Source organism: Protopterus annectens, chromosome 2.part0 (genome assembly GCF_019279795.1).
Source record: "Protopterus annectens isolate FY-2018-M chromosome 2.part0, PAN1.0, whole genome shotgun sequence".
Classification (NCBI taxonomy): domain Eukaryota; kingdom Metazoa; phylum Chordata; order Ceratodontiformes; family Protopteridae; genus Protopterus; species Protopterus annectens.
Genome location: NC_056728.1, coordinates 1,568,532,675 through 1,568,549,268, shown reverse-complemented (window position 1 = coordinate 1,568,549,268; position 16,594 = coordinate 1,568,532,675). Strand labels below are relative to the sequence as shown.

Here is a 16,594-nt window from a genome sequence, read left to right as displayed (position 1 = left end):
GGTGGAGATAAAACAAAGTAGAGATGCTCTAGCAGAGGTAGCAGTCCCTGAGTGCAAGAAGTGGTGGTGGATCTCCTCGTGAGGGAATTATGCCTGAGCAGTAGCTGCCTTCCCCATCTCGTCTGTCTTCACAGACATTCTGGTGGGAAAGTCTTCTGCTTCAAAAGGAAATACCTCTTCCTGACCTTTGACCATTTGGGTTTGGGCATTTTAAAAATCAAGGGACAGTATATAAATTGTAGTGTTTCATCCTTTATGGGGCATACTGCATTCCAGCAGACCATCTAAAACAGGCCAATCCTGTCCTGAGTAGAAAGGTGACTGGGATATTATTCAAGGAGTGTCCTAGCTCCAAAAAATGATAGCTTGTGGAGACTGACATCTGATATGGCTTGCGAGTTAAAAAGAATTGAGGATGTTCTTCCTCAAAATGCTTTCACTTTACAACCTGTTACTCCTCCTTTCTCATTTGAGTTTTTTTTTAGTAACCATATATTTAAAAGATGCATATAATCAAATTCCTATTCATCCAGATTTCTGGCGTTTAAGTTTTGTCTATGGATTACTTTCTGTTCTCTGTCTTCCCCTTTGGGCTGTCCTTTCTTTCAAGGGTGTTCGCAAAGTATCTGCTCCCTTCATAGCCCATTGGAAAGTTACAGGGTATCCACATTTTCTGTATTTAGAAGACCTACTTATCTTTGCAGAGTCTTTTTCAAAGTGTTAGGAATCTCCCAGTTAAGAGATCTTCTACATGGACTGGGATTTCAAGAGAAGATTCAGATGTCTTTTTTAAATTCATCACAAAGGATTATGTTTCTGGGGTGCCTGCTGGATACCTTTACTTCCACAGGGAAAAATATATTTAAATTTAGATTTATTCCAGGGGTCCGTTGGGACTTCTGTCACTTTGAGGAATACCTCATGATTCTGGGTCTCATGGCATCCATACTACATCATGCTACCTTTTGCAAGACTCCACTTGAGAAAGGAGCAATGGGATCTGAAGTCTCTTTGGTCCCAGCACCTAATATCCATTATCTTTTTAAATTCCAGTTCTGGAATTTGTAAAAAGAGAAATCACTTGGTGAGGGGACATATAGTTATCACTGAATCCAGGTCTCCCCTTCTGACCAAAACAATCACAACAGATGTCCTGGGCTTTGTTTAGAAAGCAGTGTCAAGGGGTATAAAATTGCAAGGTCTCTTGGTCTGAAAAGACAGACCATCGCACATAAATGTAAAAGAGATGCTAGCTCTTATAAAAGCTGTCAACTCTCTGAATCATCTTTGATTCATGGGACTTCTTCAGACAGTTAAAGACGAAACCACAGTAATGTAGTACTTAAACAATCAGAACTAGATATTACCACCTAAGCAGACTAGACATCTTTGTGTGGAATATAGCTTTACATCACAATCTCCTCTGTAGGCACCTTACATTTTATCAGAGCAGACTTGTCTGGCAGACCTTTATCAATGGAAGCTAGTTCAGGGGGGTTTCCAAGATTTGATCCATCTGTGGGATATTCCTCAGGTAAACCATTCTGCCTCCTCTCTAAACAGTCAACTGGCAAAATTTTATTCCAGGGCTCTATGCAAAAAGGCCTGAAAGGCAGATGCATTTTGTTTTCCATGGACAGGAATGTTCCTTTATGCTTTTCCACTGATATCCAGCGCACATCTGAAGATTCAGAAGGAAACCCCAAGATTGTTGTGGTGACTCACTTCTGGCCAAGGCAGCAGTGGTCCTCCTTTCTTTTAGAAATGGCTAGAGGCAATTGCCACAAGTTTCCTCACAGACTGGATTTATTCGCACAAGAACCAGGGGTGTTTGCACCCCAATCCCAAACAACTGTACTTGACTGCTGGACTATATGGTCGTAACACGTTTTAGGTATGTGCAGCATGTATTTATGGAGGCAGAAAATCTGCTATTCGAAAATGCTGCAAGAAAAACCCAACCACCTGAAACATTTAATGTCCTTAAGCGATAATTTGTATATATCCCATGGGCCTCCACTACAGGAGGTTTAAGGAGTAACACAGTGAAAACTCTAGTTTGGCTGTTTTTTTTTTTCCTGGCAGATTGTACTGAATAGTTTGTCTGTGTGTCCTTTTTACCCCTTGGTTTGGATTTTAGTTGTGATATTTTGCAGGCACCTTGATCTTTATGGCATTAGCAGGGTTTAAAGACCATGTGTTTTTAAAGTACAGCAAAAATATGCACTTATGCCGTGCTGTTGAGAACGGTAAAAAGGACGAAACATGGATGCCTACAGCTAGTGTGGTTTGGCTTTATTCTCCTGACTTTAGCCATAAAGTCTTAAAAAGATCAGGTCATGGACATTAAGAAGCCATGTACCCGAAGCACTTGATGTCCTTAAGGGGTAATTTGGACATATCTAATGGACCTCCACTACAGGTGGTGTAAGGTTTCACACAGTGAAAACTCTGACTTGGCTGGGTTTTTATTGCAGATTTTACTGAATGGTTTATCTGTGTTGCCTTTTTACTGTTTAGTTTGGATGGTTCCCACAAAATGACCAGTACCCGTTCAGGTCTAGTCTTTCTCTGATTTTACAATATTTGTCTAACTTACTAACCTGTTGTCTGTTTTAGTCTTCTATCAGGGTTCATTTGTTGGCCATTTCAGCACGTCTGTCCATGCATCTCCCTCTTTCAATGCATTCTGAAGTGCAAATGTTTCTGAAAGGGTTGGTACATAAGAAGCTTCCAGGAAAACCGGTGGCCTCAATTTGGAATCTTACTTTCATGTTAGAGAAGCTAACACTTGCTCCATTTGAACCAGCTCATCTGTTTGCCCTGAAGTTCTTAACATGAAAAATGGTTTTACCGCTTGCTCTGATCTCTGCAAGAAAGTTGTCTTTGAGTTCCAAACTTACTGTGGGCCAACCTGTTCTCGTACAACTCTGGTACTGTCTTAACAGAACAAAGTATTTCAAAACTTTGATCAGTTCATTTCTTGTGAAGACAGTAAGTGAAGATCTGTATCAAAGTAGACTATTTTCAAATGGTTGCCTCATGTTATTTCCACAACAAACCTATTCCAGGCAGCGTCAGTGTACATTCTTCTAGAGCTTTGACTTCATCTGTAGCCTGCCTGGAAAGTGGTAGACTCTAGAAGATTTCTAGAATAATCTACTGCTCTCTTCACATCCTAGAATCACCCTCTTGCAGTTTATGCCTTAAGCATATGACACCTCTTACTTCTGAAACAAATTCAGATGATGGTATATTCTCATTAATTTATGCCTAACATATAAGAATCTTTCTCCTGTATTATTTGTTACAAGTCCTCCTTGTATATACTGTAAATAGATTAAAAATGTTACTGTGTCTTATACTTACTTTTTTTTTCTGTTACTCAACTTTGTAATGATTGTATAACTGTTTTATGAAAATTGAATAATTTGTACATTTTGCTGGAACTTTTCTCCATTGAAAATGGACCTGTGCTCAGCTGGACCAACCCAGTTAACAAATGTGAAATAAATACATATAAATAAATAAGAATCAGCTTTGTCCTCTATACATACTTTTGCAAAGAACTATAAACTAGATTCCTTTTCCAGGTGTAGCACAGACTTTGCTAGGACCATTCCCAGTGGACTCTAGGAGCCCTGTCCAACCATCTCCCCGTTGTTTAAGCTATGGTAATCTTCCCATATAGCCAAGACTACTGCTGCAGTGATTAATATGAAGAACATAATACAGTTGTGTAAGTAAACTTACTATAACTGTCAATATTCAAAAGATCACTGCTGCAGTAGTTCTCCCCTCCCTCCATCTTCTTGTTTTCTTCTGTGTTTCTTTATGCATCCAGGGTGTGGACATGTGTTTTTCGTTTTCCTATCAGTGCCCTCTCAGGGCTTAGCTTCCCTGTCTCAGTTGGCATGAAAGCTCTTAAGGGCTTGGAACCCAAACCAATCTTTTTAGTTAGCTCAGCACAAGATGACTACCAGTTTGGTGCCCTGAAGGCCTGGCTGGTATATCCTGTGCAGGATATAAACCATATAGCTTAGGGTTACTGCAGCAGTGATCATTTGAACATCTACTGTTCAGGTAAGTTTATTTACAAAACTGTACTGTCTTAGAATCTTTTGCAACTGATCTTCTGTGCATCTCAACTTCAAAATCACTTTTGGAGCACTGTCCTGGACACAGTGAGAGTACCCTCCCTCGTGACGGAATGGCATTTTTGAATTAGTTCTTTCTACACATTTCAAATAAACTGTTCCTAAGAGCTGGGTCCTTGCTCAAGGTGCTGAATTCATTATCTTCATTTCTGGTTGTACTTCATGCAAGATCACACATTCAAATCTATTACCTTCTGAGGAGACTTTGCTGCTATAACAGTACCAAGTCCGTAAAGTTACCCTTGACCCATGTCTCTCCATTTTTCCATCAGAACACTTCCAGGAATTGATCACAGTTGGGGGGTGGGTAGTACATTGGGACACCTGAAGGCTTAAGGAACTTTATCAAGAAGCACAAAAGAGATGCACAAATATTAAGTAGCTTATGGGAATTATGTATGGCCTCAATGCCTTCTTCCCATTTCCCCTGTGGTGTGCTTATGCTGATCACAGACAATATTGATAAGCAAGGAGGCACATAGTCCTATTCTTCCTACAGATGAGATGTGAAAGATCATCATACACACAATTCATATATGTTAAACATACATGTTTATACATTTATAACATAACTACTGTGTTTAAGTGGAACTTCTAGTATAATGCAGTGTAAGCAAATGGAGCTTTTCTCCCAGGGCCTCCACTGAAAATAGATATTACCTGGTAGGATTTTCCCAGTAAACAAAGATAAATAAAATAATCTGACAGTGTACAGTCCAAGCAGTTAGAATTTCCTAGCACTTCACTTCAGAAGGAACTTGAGTATTCACCGTGTATGGAAGCTAGACAAGAGTTTTTCTTCAAGATAATGTTCAAGTGAGAGAATGCTGACCCAGATTGACGGTTACCTTCTAAATAACCTTGGGTTAAGGCCTGCTTGTAACTTTTCCACCTTTGTCTTTATTTGGAAAGTTTTAACCTGAAGTAAAGGAAATGGGTTAGCCTTCTTACTAGTAGCCCTCTTCTGGCCAAGACATCGCCACATTTCCAAGGATAACTTGTGAACCACACTCAGAGGTGAGTCTCCTAACTCAGCAGAAAGTGACCCTCATGCACCCTGCCTCAGGGTCCTTAAGCTAAGAACTTGTAGGATTTTGGTTTAGTGCCCCAGAAGCATATGATTATCCTTCAGGTGGTTATCATCCAAGAAACTAAGTAGTCCATCATAAGAAAGTCTTACTTAGAGAAATGGATTATTCTCAGCTTGGTGCAACAGCCAATGGATGGATGCTGGCTCACCCAGCATTCCATTGATTCTGCAGAATATGGATAAGATATTTCTCTCACTTAGTCAAAACTAACCCCTTCTTCATGCCTGAAGTGGTTTCAGAACGGTCAGCCATCCCTTTTGCAGTTCAGCATAGCCCATACAAATACAAATATTATACATACTGTGAATATATACAGGCAGCTGGTATACTACACCAGCAGGACCCGAGGTTATCAGTTTGTCTCATGTTAACTATTTGTCTCCTTCACAGCCTGGCAGTGTGACAAAGAGAGAAGAAGCCTTTGCAAAACTTAACCACCCCACAGGGTGTGCAGTAGAAAACCCTGCCCCCAGCCTCTAGTCAGTCTTCTCCTCCACTACTTTTATGTAAAGAGAGGGACAGAATAAAGTCCACCATGGGACTTGCTGCCCCACCACAGAACTGCAGTGTTCTTAAGTGTGCTTGCTGCATATGGGCATTCCAGTATCACTGTCATTCTGTCAAAACCACACTAAAACCTGCAAAGTCATTAACCACCCTGCTTATAAACAGTGTTGGGGTATTTGAAGTAAGTTAGGTTGAAGCCCTTAATGCATTGATTCTCAGCCCCGGCATTGAAGAGCCAGGCAGGAAGAGGGAGGCATGAAAAGGCATTGTCTGGTTGCCACTCCTGGGAGGGGTGAGAGTGGTTCTTGTGTCCTTGGGCGGCATGATTTCCCTGTTAGTGGCCTGGAGAACTACAGCTTATGTTTCAAGGGGAGAGGCAGAGCCAGTTGGAGGTTGTCCCAAGTGGATGGCTGTTTGCATGCGTCTCCCTGTTGCTTAGTCAAGTGTATGCAGTTTGGTTTGGTTTGGTTTGGTCCAGAGATGAAAATTAGAAAAAAAAATGTGAACTGCCTCTAATGGCCATCTAAATGACAGCCCCTGTGAGTCTACCCTCATTCCTATGAAGAGAAACGAGTCCTTTGAATTATTTGGCCTGAGGGAGACTATAATGGACTGACATTGGGGGGGGGGGTAAAAAGCCTGCCCCCCCCCCCCAAAAAAATGCAGTATAGACCAGCATCAAAACAGACTCTGTTCATTTGGCTGGCTGAATTCATTTCCTTCTGTTACGATAATCATGAGAAAATCCTATGTGCTATGGTCAGAGATCATTCAGCCGGGGCAGTAACTCTGCATCTGCCTTATTTAAGAAAGTCTCAGAACAGTTCATTTTAGAGGCAGCCACCTGGACCCTCCAATTGTACATTTCTCTAGCAGCACATACTGGTATCGGTCTAGGAGCAGAACAAGGTTTGCAGCAGTACTGCTAAAAGAAGTGATGTAACATCATCTCCCTTGGAGTGCTGAAAGGAATCCTCTAGCCTTTTCTACTTAGGTCTGGAGACTGGCCCTCAGCATTTTGTGTGATACTTAACCATCATATGGAATATAAATGCAACAGTAATTGTCTTTATGAACATTGTGTAGCTTTGTAATGACCTGATTATAACAGGTGATGTTTGACCAGGGGATCACTGATGTAGCTGGAACTGCCACGTGCCTTTACCATCTCATCACTCGGTACCATTCTCTGACCTGCTCCGTTTCAAAAAAGGAGACCACTGTAGGTTCTTGTCAGTTTTATCTGCCTTTTGGGTTCTCAGAGTGAATTGGAGAGGTCACTATTTTTGTTTGTTTGAATGTATTGATTTATCGCATAAATATGGGTGTAATCACCTGTAGATAGACCGCCCTTCCAGGAACCAGAATTCTAGCATGAAGTAGCGTTTGGGGTATCACTTTTAAGGGGAAGAGGGTCCTGTCTCAATTATTGCCCTAATCTCTTTCTGATAAATATTGGCATATTTCTTGGTGGGTGTCTGGTTAAAAAAAATGAATGTGGCATGGCTTAAAATGTCCCCTGCAGACAAGGTTTGTGCTGGGCTGTCCTGGTACTGGGGTGGGGGAGGATGTACTTAACACTTCTGGCACTCGGGTCAGAAGAGCTGTCTGCTTTTGTCTGGCAACCGTGAGTGTCAAATATGACTGCAGCAGAGCCAATTTTTCTACTCTTAACTTCTGCTATGAGTGAGATTCTCGCCCAGCTGAACTTACTGAAAATGTGAAGACTTGAATGTGGTTCTTGGAGCCTGTTTCTAAATTATTGTTGCTGTCAGCCCTCATAAATTCTGACCAGTTTCTTCTCTGTTGTGCATCATCCACAGTACCCTTAATAACTTGCATCCTCTTTTTAACAACTCTATATGACGACTCTTTGTTTTGGTGTTGTAGGTGAAGCTGATAAATTGCTAAAACTTACAGCTTTTGGATGTAGGTTAAGAGTACAGTGTGTGTGTGTGTGTGTGTGTGTGTGGGTAACATAAGTATGTTTTTTGAGGCTGTTGAAAGATAGTTTGTTCATTTGGAGCACATATGTGGGACAACATTATTGTAGTTTTCCAATAGTATCCGGTAGGATGAATGTTACTGAGAGTGAGCAGTGTTCCATTCTGAGACTACATCATTGTAGTTTGCCAATTAGTATGCTGAAGCCCTCAGAGGAAGTAAGATGTTAGTTGTATTTCTTTTGGAATCCCTTCATTATTTTCCTAAACCTTAGAGACTGATTCCTGAATTGCTGAGGGCAATTATTAAGGTAGTTAAAAGTCTAATTCATGATTTAGTTAAATATTTGTGTGTCTCATTGCTCAGAGTATTAATATTGTGGGCTTATCCTTAGGGCCTCCTTTGTTGCCTGTTGAATCGAACATAATTCCTGAGAAAAATTACATTTCTAAAGTACCTAGTGGTAAGTCTTTTTTTCCTTTTCAAATCTACTTTTATTATTTGCATCGGTTTGAGTTGTGGAAAAAAATATTTTGATTGTGTGAAATGGTATGGTTTATCACATTTAGTTATTCTGTTTGTAGTTGTTAATGGAGCACAACCAAGTTCTAGCATCCTGCTGTTCTTTTTCAGTTCATTTAGTTTCTCCGACTTTATGCCAGTTACAGTGCCTTCAGTTTCAGACATTTTTCAGCATCTGTGTCAGCAGAGTTTCAGTGATGATTATCTCCAAGCATACATTATATGGCATTTTCTTTCTGCACATTCTTTATTGAAGTAACAAAAATGCTTAGTTTTTAAAGTGTGACAATTTGCATAAAAAATCTTTCACTTAATTGGGCACACTTGTTAAAAGTGCTTCCATGTGTGCCTGTTTTATTAAATTTTAAGAGTAATTTGAAATGATTTATGATATAGTTCATTTACTTTGTCTGCTAAGAAAATGCCACTGGCACAATTTCCTATGATTTGTGTTTGCACTTTGAAAGTTTTCAGCTTTTCCTCAGTGTACTGTTGCCCAGCTATATAACATCTTACCTTTGTAACCTTCCTTTGAACAGTATTTCCATGTTAGAATTTTCTGCTGACAGTATGTTATATTGATGGAGCCAGCCAGGCTTACACAGCTATGTAGCATTTTTAACACCTGGTATGCCCTGGAGCTAGGGTTTACAGTCAAGGACCAACAACCGGTGGAGGCCAATGCTACTGGATCAGAGACGTGTGCTTATGCAGTACACACTGCGAAATGGGTAATATGTGGGTGAGCATTCAGAAATCTCTCTTCAGCTGTTAAGATGGTGCTATTGTGAGATGCACGTAACTCCCCTTGGCACATTTCCCAGACTGCATACGCTACAGATTTCCCTGTTGACGAGGCGTTGATTAAGGAGGAGGGGTGAAAGATCGAGCAGGGTCTCTGGAACATGTCTGATGGCAGTAATAAGGATTAAAAAATGTTACATCAATGAGATCACTAGGATCCTATTAAGATTTGTATTGGGAGACTTATCTTTGCAAATACAAGATTCTACCTATGTCTATAATGATTCCATTACCAACCATTTTCAAATTTGTTCTGTCTTTGACACTACAAAGTACATTGCTTATTTTTTTTAATAATTTATTTGAAATGTCCTGTAATACAAAATCAGTACTGAATTTATGCCTGCAAAGGTCCATAAAGCAGGTATGAGACACTCTAGTATACGTAGAAGTACAGATGTTCTTCGTGTTTCACTGTTGCAGTCATTACATTTGGGTAATTCTGCTGGCAGGTTGCCCTCATTCGGCCTGAATTCCAAAATATTGGGTCCTGCGTCGGTTGCTGTCGCCCCTTCCCTGACGTCAGGTCGTCAGGGGTGTAAAAGATGCAGCTGGCGCCATTTTCTTCAGTCTTTCTTGCCACGCGGTGCCCGAAGCAGAAGCAGTTTGCAAGTGCCGGTCAGCCGACTCCTGAGATTTTTGTGTTCGAATTTCAGTCCCGAAGTCTTCATTAAAGCTAAGTACCCCATTGGGGAAACATTTTTTTTGCTCCAGACCGATGTCAGAAAAAGTTAATAATTGTATTTCTTGTGAAATGCAAATACCTCATAAAGACTTTCATTCTTACTGTATTCCTTGATTAGGCCCTGACCATAACGTTTCAGGTTGTCGGTTTTGTGCTAGATTTAACCAACGCACTATTAAGCGTCTGTATGATTTTCCATTAAACTATTGTGGACGCATGTTTAGTTATCCTGAAATAAACCAAAAAAAAAGGTACGAGCCAGATAGCCAGTCCCAGAAGATAATTTATTCCACAAGTCCACGAACAAACATTGATAAATCACACAGCAAACCAAAGAACATTAACGTAGTATAGAATATCCTAATGTTTTCGTCGCATCACTTCATCAGACTGTTTAAATAGAAATTTAAAATGTTGACATCCAGTGAAAATACAAAAACAATTAAAACTTAAGTTAAATTGTGATGCGTTTAAAATATTGTGTTAAATACTGAAAATATACCATACATATACACGCGTGTTAATAATAATGGAAGCCTTATGGTATATTTAGCCTTATGTGCCTCGTGATTCATTTTATATAGGCAAAACTGAGAGACGGTTAAAACAAAGAATTTATGAACATGGTTATGATATGAGGAAAAAGAATGACAACAATGCTTTATTTAAACATACTTTCACCTGTGAGAAAGCTAACTTTAAGTTCTTTGTTATTGAGGTAGTACCAACAGACCCTAGGGTTGGTCTTTGGGAGACCTGTTTAGAATATAGGGAATTGTACTGGCAATTGGTTTTAGACTCCAATCATCCCCCTGGCCTTAATGACATGGTATCTGTAAAGCCCGTTTTGAAATTAAGGGCTGCTAAATTATAAAATATATAATTAATATATATATATATATATATATATATATATATATATATATATATATACGTCATTTACACTTTAAACAATTTTTGTATTTATATTTATAATATTTATATTATTGATTTTATATAATACTATCTTAAACATTTTAACAATTATTAACACTATATTTGCTCACAATATATATTTTAAGGTTTAAGCACTAGTTACGGCTTCCATTATTATTATCCATATCACAACTTAGGAAAACATTGGAAAGGTACACTTATAGTTTAAGAATGTTTTTTATTTTCACCAGTAGATGGTGTTGTTTATTGCATACATTTGATACATTTTTATTCATAAATTCTTTATTATTTATTGATTTTATTTATTTATGAAATCAGGTCCTGAAAGTGAACAATCAGCTGATTGGAATAATATTCTCCGTTTTTTAAAACACGCGTGTATATGTATGGTATATTTTCAGTATTTAACACAGTATTTTAAACACGTCACAATTTAACTTGGGTTTTAATTGTTTTTGTATTTTCATTGGATGTCAACATTTTAAATTTCTATTTAAACAGTTAACCTTGATGGTGGTATTCATCTGATGAAGTGATACGATGAAAACGTTAGGATATTCTATACTACGTTAATGTTCTTTGGTTTGCTGTGTGATTTATCAGTGTTTGTTCGTAGACTTGTGGAATAAATTATCTTCTGGGACTGGCTATCTGGCTCGTACCTTTTTTTTGGTTTATTAGTGTTCTTTTGGGTACTTGTGACCAACTTGCTTGTTTCATAATTATCCAGAAATGTCTTCGGATAGCCATCCGACTAACGGAGTTCACAAAAAATGCAAAGAAAAAGAAAGACAACTGAGGCCCAAAACAGACAACGAAGCTTCTCCTAAGCCAGTCACTGGTTCTCAGTGAGGTGCTTTCACAGCCCCTGACTCCCGCTACTTTAGAGTCGCAGGCCGCTACCAACTCCCATGTGGAGTCGGCTATGCCTCTGGAAACTCAAGGTAATGGAGCCGCGGACACTATTCCTTCAGATGGGTCCGGAACCGCTGAGCAGGCACTGGCTTCTGCGGGTGTATTCAGACCTAAACATCTATACATTAAACCGACTTCAGCTTCAAAGGCAAAGACTAAAGCACCTTCAAAGACAAAGAAACAAACTTAAGAGCCACGTGGACAGGCCTCCATGCCCAAAAAACAGATGCTCAAAATGGCCGAAGACTTGATTACCTTGATCAGGGGTTCCCATCCCCCTCCTGATAAGAGGCCAAGGCAAGAGATAGACTATGAATCTTCAGATCAGGTTTCTATTTCTTCTGATTCATCTTCTGATCAGGAATATTCTGTTCCCCCCCATGAGGATTCTGATGCTGAAGAATCCATACCTTCAGCTTCTCCTCCTGAGGACTATTCTTTTGGGGAAACCTTACATACCATGAGGGAGCACTTCCACTGGGAGAGCCAAGATTTTTCAGAATCTAAAAAGAGGCTCAAGGACTTCCTTTTACTACCTCAACACAGGCCTCTAGCCATTCCACCTGTGTTAGATATTGTAGATGATGTGTTTTCAGAGTCTAGTCTGACTCCTTACCTCCAGCTCCTGTTAAGCCTGACAGATATTACAGGGTTCCTGACTCTCATAAATTCCTTTTCAAAAACCCCTGCTGCAGACCCAGAAACTATTTCACAGGGTCCCAAAGGGGTTAAGGCTTCTGCTGCAAAAAACCCTACCCCCTCTGGCAGAGATTCTAGGGCACTGGATAGATGGGGGGGGTTTACACATCTGCTACCTTGGCAATAAGGGCCTTAAACTGTCAGTTTCATATGCTCAAATATCAGCAACATGTCATGGCATTGCTTAAACAGAAAATGTTGTTAAACTCTGAATGTGCAGAAAACAAGGAAATGCAGGATTTATTGCATGCAGCTGAACAAGTTGGAAAGCATACTTTGCAGTGTGGTTTTGATTCTCTGGAGGCCTCCTGCAGGGCCGAAGTTATGGGTTCTGTAATTAGGAGGCATGCTTGGTTAAAGGAACAAAATCTGCCTGATCATGTCAGTTAAATTATTAGATGCACCTTTACAGCATGATACTTTGTTTGGTGTTAAGGCAGAAGAGGTGTTAATGAAAATGGAGGACAAAGCTAAATCTATGCAAACTGTCAAAGATTTTTTACAAGTACAGCCGCGTAGGTTTAGTAGACACTGGCCTATAAGGAATTGGTCCTTTTCTGTGTCAGACCTCAAAGGGGCAGATCCAGACACCCTAGAGGCAGATCCCAGGCGCAAGGTTCATACAGGTCAAAGCAATGGGGTGCATCTACCTCCAAAAGTGGAGAAGACAAATCACAACCTTACAGGAAACCGTCCCAATGACTACCCCTTAGCTGCACCAAGCACTTATCTCCTGGCAGCACCCTTAGGGGGAAAAATAGCACACGTTTCTCAAAATTGGCACATTATAACCCAGGACAAGTGGATTCTAAACATAGTGTCACAAGGCTACAAGTTCCACTTTCATACCCTGCCAAAAGCAAATGGTTGGCCAGATCTGCCAAAAAATCAATGGGCAGAGCCACTAAAACAAGTCTCATCCCTCATGGACATGTGGGCTATTCAACAAGCACCAGAGCAAGAGCAGGGACAAGGATTTTACTCAAGACTGTTCTTGGTACCCAGAAAGGACAAAGCCTGGAGACCAATACTGGACCTATCTATTCTAAACACATTCCTGGATATACCAAAACTCAAAATGTTGACCTTGCAGCAGCTTCTGCCCATGCTGGGCACGAGGGCTTGGCTTGTGACTTTAGACCTAAAAGAGGCATACCTGCATGTCCCAGTCAGGCAATCATGCAGAAGATACCTCAGATTCAAGGCTGGCTCAATGCATTACCAATTCTCTGCACTGCCCTTTGGCTTATCTACTGCGCCCAGGGACTTTACAAAGTGCCTGGCACCAGTAATTGCATTCTGCAGACAAAGAGGAATACAAATATATCCGTACTTAGACGACTGCCTAATTCAAGCAGAGAACAAGGGCATTCTTCTACAGCATCTGGCGTTTGTGAAAAGACTTCTAACATGCCTAGGGTACACAGTCAACGAAAATAAATCAAAACTAGTACCCTCTCAAGAGATAATATTCTTGGGTGCAAGCTTAAATACAACTGCCCAGATGGCTTATCTCACGCCAGACAAACAAAGGCACCTACCTATTTCAAAATATTGGCAAGAAAAGGCCCTGTTATCTGCAAGAAAAAATCTGCAGGCTTTGGGCTTCATGGCATCCTGCATCCTACTAATTCCATATGCAAGACTGCATGTGAGGAAACTTCAGTGGTTCCTAAAAAGTGTTTGGACTCAACATTGCCACAGCCTGGAAACAATGATTACTCTCATTCCCTGCCTGCAACAGGAGTTTCGATGGTGGGCGAAGGCTTGTCACCAGAACAAGGGACAGCCATTCACTTTACCCCCAGCCAGGCAAAACCTAACAACGGATGCATGAGATTATGCCTGGGGGGTCCACATGGCAGGAAGATGCATTCAGGGCACATGGTCTGCAAACCAAATGCATCTACATATCAATCAAAAAGAGATGCTAGCTGTTCAAAATGCCCTGACAGCCTTCAAGGACCTACTTCATCCAGGCCAACTACTGATAAAGACAGACAACACCATGGTCATGTGGTATATAAACAAGCAGAGACATACACATTCTTACCCCCTTTGCAGACTAGCCATGGCTTTGTGGACCACAGCATTGACTTACCAAGTTCATCTGCAGGCACAATTCCTGCCAGGAAAGGAAAATACTCTGGCAGACGAACTAAGCAGAAACCTCATGGACCCCCACGAATGGCAGCTGGATCCACAAGTCTTCAGCATGATAACAAGGAAATGGGGATGCCCGGACATAGATCTATTTGCCTCCCTTCACAACTGCCAACTAAAAAGATTCTGCACAAGGACTTGTCACAGACAAGCATGGAAAGTGGACGCCCTATCTTTCAGCTGGAAAAAACTATCCATATATGCCTTTCCTCCCCAAGGTACTCCTAAAGGTCAGACAGGAGAAGCCAAAGATGATACCGATTGCCCCAGACTGGCCCCGCCAGTACTGGTATCCGATCTTAAGGAACTTGTCTCAGTGTCCAGCCTGGACCTTACCTCAGATACCTTATCTACTGTCCCAACAAAACAATCGGATCCTGCACAGCCAACTCAGGACTCTAAACCCGGCAGCATGGCGGATAATGTAGGTATACAAAGCACAGCTCTCGATACAGCTGTGGTAGATGTCATTTTGGAAGCCAGAAGGCCTAGTACCAGAAAATCTTATGCTGGAAAATGGAAGAGATTTTGTGCTTGGAACCAGACACAAGGAACTGATACAGCTGTACCAAATATTCCTCAGATTTTGCAATACTTAACTGGGATGCTGGACAAAGGCCTATCTTTTTCATCAATTAAAATTCATGCCTCTACCATTTCTGCTCATTACAATAGAGCCACCAATCTTTTCTCATCCTTTATTAAGGCAGTACCTCAGATGAGCCAAAAACTTAAGGTCTCCAAGGAGATCAGCAATACCTGCATGGGACCTCAACTATGTCTTGGAAAAACTCATCCTGCCTCCTTTTGAGCCAGCTGCTACTGCTGATATAAAGTTTTTATCTTGGAAAACCGCTCTGCTCCTAGCAATAACTTCTGCAAGACAAGTATCAGAGCTACAGGCACACATGGCTGTGGAACATTTTATCATTTTTTTATCCAGACAGGGTCTCTCTGAGGACAAACCCAACATTTATGCCTAAGGTGGTGTCCAGTGTGGCCCTTAACCAAACTATTCATTTGCCAACTTTTTATCCAAATCCACAGAACAAGGGGAAGAGAATTCTGCATTCTTTGGACGTACACAGACAGCTTAGATTCTGTTTGGACAGAACCCAAGTTTTCAGGAAGACAGTGCAATTACTAGTGGCATATGCTGCAGGATCACAAGGAAAGGCCATCTCCAAGCAGACTATTTCAAAGTGGATAGGCCACTGCATTAGTTTCTGCTGTTTACAGCATGGCAAGCCAGTGCCTAAGGGCATTAGGCCACATTCAACTAGAGCTGCAGCCACTTCAACAGCCTTTCTCAGGGGAGTACCAACCAAAGACATTTTAGAAGCTGCTACTTGGAGTTCAGTGCACACTTTTACAAAGCATTATCATCTGCCACTCTACTCTAAATTCAGGGCAGGCTTTGCCACTGCAGTTCTGCATGGCTACCCTTTAGGGGGCACCTGACATCTGGGGCAAGAACAACTGAAGAAAATGGCGTCGGCTGCATCTTTTATACCCCTGATGACCTGACGTCAGGGAAGGGGAGACAGCAATCGACGCAGGACCCAAGACTTTGGAAATCAGGCCGACTGAGGGCAACCTGCCAGCAGGATTACCCAAATGTAATGACTGCAACAGTGAATACACTCTAACATCTACATTTATGGTAAGTGTACACAACTGTACTTTTCCTTGCTTCAGTTCACCCGACTGTCTCAGCATGGCAAGCTCCTCATAAGTGTTGGAGTAATTCTATTTGCATAGTGGCTTATGCTAGTCCACTGGTTATTTTGATTACAAGAATTCAAGAAAAACAGATTTTTCATAGAAATAAAGCATTTATTGTAGGCAGCTGTCAGATTTTCATCGTATTTGAAGTAATTATGCCTCTTTGTTTGCACATTTTCATTTTTGTGAGACGAAAACAGGAAGGGGGATAGTTCTACTAGACATGGCAGAGCGGAGTCTTTGGCAGAGCGGAGACTTTGGAGGAGCTAGTGAAATATTTAGGTGAAAAAGTTCCCTCCATTTATACTCCTGAGAGTACTGTTACTGTAGTGAATCAAAAACATGAATAGCAAGTCATCCTTTTACCATCTGTAGTGCAGTGCAAAGTTAAGTGGTAAGATAGATTATTATTGTAACCAACATTGGTGTTACCTGAGATTATACCT

General features: G+C 40.8%; 1 protein-coding gene across 6 annotated transcripts in view; it reads left to right on the top strand.

The window, feature by feature from the left end:
• ADAD1 (adenosine deaminase domain containing 1) overlaps nt 1-16,594 on the top strand; it is a 2,301,686-nt gene that overhangs the window by 977,146 nt on the left and 1,307,946 nt on the right. For all 6 annotated transcript variants that reach the window (XM_044061675.1, XM_044061674.1, XM_044061678.1 and 3 more), the window contains one exon: nt 8,094-8,162. In XM_044061675.1, the coding sequence (XP_043917610.1) occupies nt 8,094-8,162 (69 nt within the window). The remainder of the gene's footprint in view (nt 1-8,093; nt 8,163-16,594) is intronic.